Genomic DNA, 10,338 nt, shown 5'->3' with positions numbered 1-10,338 from the left:
GGGCAGATCGCGCTGACGTTCACCCAGAAACGCTCAGCGTGCTGGGGGTCCTGCAGCTCCATCTGCACCTCCACATCCGACAGCAGCTTCTGCAGGACACACACACATACGCATGAGCAGAGCACAGCAGAAAGAGCCCATTGTCTGACCTGCAGCCTCTTGTATAAGCAGGTTCAGGGGGGAACAGCTAAAAATAGCAGCTCTTTGCCGCAGCATTTTTGGTGCAGGCTGTCAGAGGCATTTATAAAGCAGGCTACTGTTCAGTGGTATCAGTGGATTTCAGGGAGGACAATACATTGTTGTGCCTGAGCAGAGATTATTCCTGGTCTTAAAGGAGCACCACACTTGTTTTTGGAAATAGGCTTATTTTACAGCTTTACTATAGTCAAACAGTTGAATCTTATAATGTTTGAATCCATTCAGCCCATCTCAGGGATGGGCAGGAACACTTTTAGCTTAGCTTAGCATAATGAATGGAATTGGATTAGACCATTAGCATCTTACTCAAAAATGACCACAAAGTACTTTTTTTACTATTTCAAACTTGACTCTTGGTGACACAGTGGCGCAGTAGGTAGTGCTGTCGCCTCACAGCAAATAGGTCGCTGGGTCGCTGGTTTGAGCCTCGGATCAGTTGGCGTTTCTGTGTGGAGTTTGCATGTTCTCCCTGCACTTGCGTGGGTTTCCTCTGGGTGCTCTGGTTTCTCCCACAGTCCAAAGTGTATGAGTGTGTATGTGAATGAGTGTGTGTGGATGTCATGTTTCCCAGAGATGGGTTGCGGCTGGAAGGGCATGCGCTGTGTAAAAACATGCTGGATAAGTTGGCGGTTCATTCTGCTGTGGCGACCTCGGATTAATAAAGGGACCAAGCTGACAAGAAAATGAATGAATTGACTCTTATGTAGTTTCACACTGAGTACTAAGTATGCACGAAGAAGAAAATGAAACCTTTCTATTTTCTAGGCTGATATATGGCAATAGGAACTATATTATCATCCTCATCCTTAATTATTATGCTGGAATGAGAGTATAGTTCCTATATCAGCCTAGAAAATTTAAATTAAAGTTTTCTATTGGTCTTAGTACACGATGTAACCACAGAAGAGTCAAGCTTTAAATTGTTAAATCATCAAAACTCTGGGCATTTTTTTAGCAGGATGCTAATGGTCTAATCTGATTTAATTCATTATGCTAAGCTAAGCTAAAAGTGCTCCCGTCAGCCCTGGATGTTGGCTGAATGGATTAAAAAAATGTCAACTATTTAGCTTAATGAAAGCTGTGAAATGAGCCTATTTATATTTTAAATAAGTGGAGTGTTCCTGTAAACACACGCTGGAATCACAGAGATTCTAGAGATTATTCTTTTTTTATTTTTAAAGGAATTCTACACTTTATTTCCATTTTACAGCTCTCCTAAAGTTAAACAGTTGAGTTTTACACTTTTTAAAATCCATTCAGCCGATCCTTGAGTCTGGAGCAAGCACTTTTAGCTTAGCTTAGCATAATTCATTGAATCGAATTGGACCATTAGCATCTCGCTCATAAATGACCAAAAAGTGTTGATAATTTTCCTATTTTAAGCTTGACTCTTCTGTAGTTACATCGTGTATTAAGACAGATGGAAAATGAAACGGTGCTATTTTTTAGGCTGATATATGGTTATAGGAACTACAGTATACACTCATTCTCATCTTTGATTATTATCCTGGATAGTACAGTTTCATCATTAGCTGAATTTCTTTTATTTTTACTATTGGTCTTAGTAAATGATCAAGCTTTAAATAGTTAAATTATCAAAACTCTTTGGCCATTTTTTAGCTAGATGCTAATGGTCTAATCTGATTCAATTCATTTTGCTAAGCTAAGCTAAAACTGCTCCCGCCAGACACAGAGATTGGCTGTATGGATTAAAAAAATTGTAAAATCAACTATTTAACTTTATGAGAGCCTATTTATGTTTTAAAAAGTGGAGTGTTCCTGTAAACGCATGCTGGAATCACAGCCAGTGTTTTTCCTCTTACTGAAACTGAGCGTTATGAAACTTTTGGGAACTTCTGTTCAGATCGTCCTTGAAGTAATGTAGGGAATAAGATGTTTACTTCTTATCTTACAGTGAAAGTGAAAGCGTTGTGGTTTACCTTGTAGGCTTGCACTACTAGATCTTTCAGATTAGATGCTTTGGGAAACAGTCGACCCACGTAACTTCCAGGAATCAGATCCACTAAATCCTGTTCCCAAGAAAACATGACAACGAGTTCAGCTCCACAGAAAAATCACGCAGATTCATCACTGAGTTTGTGAAAACAAGGAGAAACGTGTTTACAGTAACACAGCAGATGTGGTAAACACTGTCAGGAAGTGGATTGTGGTTAAATATATGAGTGAATGTTTGAGCAAACCACGAAAAATGACTAAAATTAAAAATTAAAACAGAAAATAAAATAAAAAACTCTTTTAAACTGTTAATAAAAGCTGATTTCTCAATAATGTTTTACAAATGGTCACTTTGCAGCAAAAATGTCTAAAAATCACAGCTGAAGTAATTTGCTTGAGAAACTTACTAGCTGGTCAGTGTTTAACTCCAGGGCAGGTACAAAATTAAAGAGTTTTGCTACATAAAATAAAACATATCAAACTTTTTTTAAATACAGTTAAAATATTTCAAATTTTAATGTAGTTTAATTTGGGCAAAAGTAGATTAAAATTAAAATGCTAAATAAATAAATAAATAAATAAATAAATAAATAAATAAATAAATAAATAAATAAATAAATAAATAAATTAAATTAATTAATAATTAATTTAGGATAATAGGATAATAGGATAATTAGGATAATAATATATAGGATAATTAGGATAATAATAATCAGGATAATAATAAATTAATAAATCAATCAATCAATCAGGTTATGTTGGTTCTGATATAAATCTTTTTTTTACTCTTCAACTTGTTTGTTTTTAAATTATATGTTTAATTATTTTTTTCATTAGAAGTTTACTCTGAATCACCCTTATTTATGAAATCTGCTACTGTATATAAATACACTAATTTAGCCTTTTTTCAGTTTTATTCACTTTAAATATTTGCAATTTCTGTTTGACTAATGTGGCGATGCATTAACGTTATTTTCTCTGTTAAATTTAAAGGGATAGTTCCCTCATCAATAAAAATTTACCCATTATCTACTCACCTCTAAGTGGTTTCTAAAGCTTTATGAGTTTCTGTATTCTATCAAACACAAAATAAGATATTTTACACAATGTTGGAAACCGGTAACCATTGACTTCCACAAGACAAAAAAATACTATGGAAGTCAGTGGTTACAGGTTTCCAACATTCTTTGAAATTTCTTATTTTGTGTTCAGCAGAAAACAGAAACTTATAAAGGTAAGAAGCAAATGAAGGATGAGCAAACAAATGAATGCTCATTTTTGGGTGAACTGTCCCTTTGAGTAACATTCATTCCTAAATATTTCTTTAATTCCTTGTGCACAGATTTCTTAAAGGAGACCTATTACGCCCCTTTTACCAGATGTAAAATAAGTCTCTGATGTCCCTAGAGTGTGTGTAAAGTTTCAGTTCAAAATGCCACTCAGATAATGTTTTAAAACTCTCTGAAACTGACCCTTTTAGGCTTTCATCCTAATTGTGGTGTTTTGGTGACTGTTGCTTTAAATGCAAATGAGATTTTGCTCTTTTCAGAAGAGGGCGGAGCTACAAATGAGCAGCATAGTGGAAGATTCTAAACAGGACTAACGTCCTATGCTAAAGAGAGAGAGATGTTCACTAGTGGGCGGGGCTTTCCCCCTCTGATGACATCATACAAAGGGAGAATGTCAATCCAAGTGTTTCTGCAGACTGTTTTGATCAAGTGTGATTATAAAAAAATACAATTAATAAATGTTTACCCTTAGAGGCTGCTTATATTCACACACTGTTGCTTAACTTTATATGCACAACTGTGTTTAAACCCCTTGTGAAAGTGATTTTTGCATAATAGGCCCCCTTTAAAGCAGCTTCTTCATGACCATTGTGTTCCCCAAAAATCACTGCCTGATTCTGCAGAAAAAAAGAGCCAGAGAAATTACCTCATACCACTGATATTGCAGATGATCCACAGCGAAGATGGAGTAAATACTGTTTTCCAGAAGCTTCTCCGCCAACTGAGCGACTGTCGGGTGTTCCTGAACAACAACACACACGCGCACACACAACTGTTACACCAAACACTCATTATAACACATATATGAGTGTATGTTCATACATCTGATTCTGCTGTCACGTTTTCATTGATAAATCATCAGGATAAACCCTCAATGTGCTGCAAACAGGCCAGAAATATGACTGTTGTGCTTAAATGATAGTGTCTGCACTACGCTTCATTTATTAGTACCATCATTATAATGCTAATCTTTAAGTATTATAGTATATCTCAACAAAAACTATATTCACATACTTTTCAGGCATGGTTGTGTTGTGTTGTTTTTGTACTTTAAGGAACCATGTCGATATTATAGGATAATATTTATTCAGCACAAGCATTTTGCTATTAAGTGAAATTAAAAGCCATTTAAAATAAAATAAAATAAAATAAAATAAAATAAAATAAAATAAAATAAAATAAAATAAAATAAAAGTGAATCCAATGAAAAAAATATTTGGTTTTAATTGAGTGCTAAAAATAATAATAGTATTAAATAAATAAACAAATAATTATGACGAATTTAAATCAATAAATAAAATAAAATTATCCTTTGAATAAATGAATAGTAATAATAATAATAATAAATAAATAAATATGATGAATAAGAGGCATTTAGATAAATAAATAAAACAATATCTTGAACAAATGAATAATAATAATAATAATAAATATGATGAATAAAATGCATTTAGATCCATAAATAAAATAATCCCTGGAATAAATGAAAAATAATAACAATAAATAAATAAATATGATGAATAAGATGCATTAAGATCAATAATTAAAATAAAATAAAATAAAATAAAATAATGTATTTAATAATGTATATAATATTTAGTATATAATGTAATAATGAATACGGTTAAAATTAAGAACTAAAATATAACTATGTAATATTTAACAAGAAATAAGTACTCTAAAGTATAAAATAAATATGATGAATAAGATGAATTTAGATTGATAGATACATACAATTTGTTATTTTAAAATAATAAAACAAATTAATTTAATTAATACTAACTAATAAAAAATAATACAAATATAAATAAAACAATATTATAAAAACAACACTTAATATTTAAATTAAATTAATATTTATAGTAATAATAACAATAACAACAACAACAACAACAACAATAATAATTATAATAATAGTAATAATAACATATATTATTATTATTATTATTACTATTATCTTTAGTTAAATATTAATAATACATATTTTTTTGAATATCACCATACTACCACTGTACTTTTTGTTATCAACGACTACAGTCTTCAAACCTACACCTATGCTTTTGCTAGTTTGTTTTAGTATTTGGCTTGTTTACAGATAGATACTATAAAAGTTTAACACAGTTGTGTGTGTGTGTGTGTGTGTGTGTTGTCGAGTGTTATGAATCAGTGTGTGTGTCAAATTGAGTGTCATTGTGTTGCTCCTCTCACCATAGTGCTGGTCTGAGAGTAGACGTTGTCCTCTAGGTGGCAGCGGCCGTCATGAGGAACCACGATACCAGCCAGTTTACTGTCCAGAGCCAGATGTGAAGGCTGATCCGTCATAACCAGTAGCAGATGCTTGGCTTCTGGACGCCAGCCGATGTCCTTCTGCACACATTACAGAAGAGTGTGGAGGGAAAGTCAGCTCAGCAGGATCACATCATAAACACTAATGAGTTACTAATGCAAGAGCAACTGCACAGGTCAGCGGGATGAGCACTGACGGACTCAACTGAGGAGAAGGAGATCATATGTGCTGATTCATAACTTTGATGACTCGCTTTGAAAAATGCAAGTTATAGAGTTGAAAACAATAATGCATCCATAGATAGATAGATAGATAGATAGATAGATAGATAGAAGGACGGATAGATAGATAGATAGATAGATAGATAGATAGATAGATAGATAGATAGATAGATAGATAGATAGATAGATAGATAGATAGATAGATAGATAGATAGATAGATAGATGATAGATAAAAATTTAAAAGAAATAAATGTCTAAATAAATGCTAAAAACAAACAAATAATGATATTTAATAAAATAAATTAAATATATACTACATATAAATCAAACGAATAAAAAGGATAAGTAAACACATATTTCCTGTGTAAAAATAAATAAACAAACAAACAAATAATAAAAAATAAACAGAAAATAAATAAATAAATGATAAAAATAAATAATAAATAAAATCATAAAAATACATAAATAATACAAATAAATAAACAATAAAAATAAATAAATGTATAATAAAAATAAATAAATAGATAGATAAATAACTAACTAAATAAATAATAAAAATAAATACATGAATAAACAAACTATAAAAATACATTTAAAATCATATAAAAAAATTATATAAAAATAAATAAATGATAAAAATAGATAAATTAATAAATTAATAATAAAAATAAATCATAAAAATAAATCATAATAAATAATAAAAATAAATAAATAATTAGGATGGATGGATGGATGGATGGATGGATGGATGATAGATAGATAGATAGATAGATAGATAGATAGATAGATAGATAGATAGATAGATAGATAGATAGATAGATAGATAGATAGATAGATAGATAGATAGATAGATAGATAGATAGATAAACAATAAAAATAAACAACCAAACAAATAATATAATATAATATAATATAATATAATATAATATAATATAATATAATATAATATAATATAATATAATATAATATAATATAATATAATATAATATAATATAATATAATATAAACAAACAAACAAACAAACAAACAAAAAATTTAATAAATAATATAATATAAACAAACAAGCAAACAAATAACTTCTCATAACATCAGTCGTAAAAGACTTGAGGGGAGTTTTTTGGACCTGACCCTGTCTTACTAATTCAAGACAAACTGCATCAGTCCAGCGTTTCACTGCCAGAATGACTAATGTTTAACCACAAATCCTGAGCAGATGCCAACAGGAACTATTTTTAAAAACTCACAGCCCTGAGGTACAGAACAGCAACCCACATACTATAAATTACTATAGTTGTATACAGTAAACACTACAGTGTTTATTAACCTTGCTTCAAAAGGTATAATACACATAGCATTTACAACACGTTGGTAATTCTACAGGAGACTGTAAAATAATTTAGATTTACTACAGTAAACTGTGGTGTATTGTAGTATAATTTACACTATAGTTGTAGAAATCTATAGGATTAGGGCATTTGTTTATATTATGATTGTTGTTGTGTTACCAAAGCAATTACAGAATAACCACAACAGATGAATTACTATAGTTGTTGTGTTGCCATAGTAACTACAGAATTACAACAACAGATAAATTAGTATAGTTGTTGTGTTGCCATAGCAACTACAGAATTACAACAACAGATAACTTAGTATAGTTGTTGTGTTGCCATAGCAACTATAGAATTACCACAACAGATAACTTAGTACAGTTGTTGTGTTGCCATAGCAACTATAGAATTACCACAACAGATGAATTAGTATAGCTGTTGTGTTGCCATAGCAACTACAAAATAACCACAACAGATAAATTAGTACAGTTGTTGTGTTGCCATAGCAACTATAGAATTACCACATCAGATAAATTAGTATAGTAGTTGTTTTGCCCTAGCAACTACAGAATTACCACAACAGATAAATTAGTACAGTTGTTGTGTTGCCATAGCAACTATAGAATTTCCACAACAGATGAATTAGTATAGTTGTGTTGCCATAGCAACTACAGAATAACCATAACAGATAAATTAGTATAGTTGTTGTGTTGCCATAGCAACTGTAGAATTACCACATCAGATAAATTAGTATAGTAGTTGTGTTGCCCTAGCAACTACAGAATTACCACAACTGATAAATTAGTATAGTTGTTGTGTTGCCATAGCAACTATAGAATTACCACATCAGATGAATTAGTATAGTAGTTGTGTTGCCATAGCAACTATAGAATTAGCACAACAGATAAACTAGTATAGTTGTTGTGTTGCCATAGCAACTATAGAATTTCCACAACAGATAAATTAGTATAGTAGTTGTGTTGCCATAGCAACTATAGAATTACCACATCAGATAAATTAGTATAGTAGTTGTGTTGCCATAGCAACTATAGAATTACCACAACAGATAAATTAGTATAGTAGTTGTGTTGCCATAGCAACTATAGAATTAGCACAACAGATAAATTAGTATAGTTGTTGTGTTGCCATAGCAACTATAGAATTTCCACAAGTGATTAATTACGAAAGTTGATGTGTTACCATAGCAACTAAAGAATAACTTCAACAGATTAAGTCATGTATTTCACTATAGTATGGTTCAAAAGACCACAGTATTCACTTTAAATGACTACAGTGTTTTTTCATATGGGAAGCACCTGCGTAACTCAAGCGAAGCGACACAAGGAGAGAAAAGTTCAAGCAGAAGGAATATTCCACCTGAGGGCCATAAGAGCGAAGGTCAGAGCGCGAGAGAAAGCCAACGCAAACATCAAGCTTCTTTCAGTTTCTGCTTCAGGGAGGCTGCCGAGAGACACGCTGGAGACTGAAACTCATTCAAGGCTGTTCACTGGCCCACGGCTCCGGCTACAGTTTATCAGCTCACACTGTAACTCACAGGGAAAAATCCCAGCAGCAGCCGGACGCAATAAAAAGGCTTTGTTGATGTGAAGCCTCCTGAAGCGGCGATGACATCATCAGGCTGATTCAGCGCTTCACTTTCTTTTTGATGCTGCCTGTGTGCCAGTTTACAAACTAGTGTCCTCAATACTACACTGTAAAAAATGCTTCCATATTTTTGTGATTTACAAAAGTGTTTTCCATATGTTTAAGCTTGTGAATTGCGTTATGGGATGTTATATGCACAGAAAGCAGGTTGATGTGTGTAGAGAGAAATCTGTGTAACAAAAGGAGCAAAAATCTAACTGTCGATAAGCTCATGCTCAGGTTATGACCTTTGAAACATGACCATCAAAACACTCCAACAGGTGGCGCCACAAATCAAGCTCATGCAGCGCAGACAGAATACACGCAGTTTGTGCATGTGTGTGAAAACGTAACATTCTGCATTTAGCGATTTCAGTCATCATAAAATAGATCTTTATCATCTAATCAGTGACTGTGTGTTGCTTTCAATGCTGTGTCCCAATTCATTTATTTATACTGCACCCTGAAAGTGTAGCACCCTATGTAATTGCTATTAGTGAAAAAAGTATTTACTTTTGAGTATGTAACAGAATAGTGTTCTGTTGCTTGGTTACGTGCCTGTGAATCATCTAGTCACGTCCTCCCCAATTCCCTCAGAATTAATGTCATCATGCAGAGAATGAGTCGGCATTAATTATGCATTCAAAAATCAAGGTTACATGTGAATTAATTATCATTTAAACATCTAAAATTATTAGATTAAAGAGAAAGTTCACCCAAAAATAAAAACAAGTCTGGCATCGTTTACTCACCCTTTAGTTACTTTGAATTTTTTTAGTTTCCTTCTTGTTTTAAACTCAAAATAATATATTTGGAGAATGTTGGAAATAGGTAGTCACTAATTTCCATAATATATTTTTCTTAGTTATTAAAACAACAACAACAACAACAACAACAACAATAACAACAACAACAACAACAACAACAACAACAACAACAACAACAACAACAACAACAACAACAACAAAAGGCACATAAAAAATTGGAATCACTTGAATAAATATTTTATATCTTATCCCTTTAACCCTCATTCCTACACATCTGCCATGTTTGTAGTTTTTCTACCTAAATTTGTAGTTCTAATCAAATACACATTTGTTGCAGTGTGTTCGAAAATGGCAAATGGCTTTGGGGTATTCTTGAAATAGGAGAGAATCTAAAAATGTGCCAGTTATTCCCAACAACATGGTTGTTGTTACTATAGCAACTATAGAATAACCACAACAGATAAATTACTATGTAGCTGTTGTGTTACCATAGCAACTACAAAATAACAACAAGAGATTAGTTCCAATACTTGTTGTTACCATAGCAACGATAGAATTACCGCAGCAGATTAATTACTATAGCTGTTGTGTTACTATAGCAACTACAGAATTACAACTAGAGATTAGTTACAATAGTTGTTGTTACC

The 10,338-nt window shown here is 32.0% G+C and overlaps 1 protein-coding gene across 2 annotated transcripts in view; it reads right to left on the bottom strand.

The window, feature by feature from the left end:
- itgb8 (integrin, beta 8) overlaps nucleotides 1-10,338 on the bottom strand; it is a 39,439-nt gene that overhangs the window by 12,629 nt on the left and 16,472 nt on the right. For both annotated transcript variants that reach the window (XM_087295180.2, XM_087295181.2), the window contains exons 6-9: nucleotides 5,652-5,810; nucleotides 4,090-4,185; nucleotides 2,139-2,228; nucleotides 1-89 (exon numbers count right to left, since the gene is read on the bottom strand). The exon at nucleotides 1-89 is cut by the window's left edge and continues 58 nt beyond it. In XM_087295180.2, the coding sequence (XP_087151306.2) occupies nucleotides 1-89; nucleotides 2,139-2,228; nucleotides 4,090-4,185; nucleotides 5,652-5,810 (434 nt within the window). The remainder of the gene's footprint in view (nucleotides 90-2,138; nucleotides 2,229-4,089; nucleotides 4,186-5,651; nucleotides 5,811-10,338) is intronic.

The sequence above is a fragment of the Danio rerio genome, chromosome 19 (genome assembly GCF_052040795.2).
Source record: "Danio rerio strain M-AB ecotype USA chromosome 19, GRCz13ab, whole genome shotgun sequence".
Lineage (NCBI taxonomy): Eukaryota > Metazoa > Chordata > Actinopteri > Cypriniformes > Danionidae > Danio > Danio rerio.
Note: the sequence above shows the minus strand (reverse complement) of the source record. Positions and strands in the feature narration are given on the sequence as shown.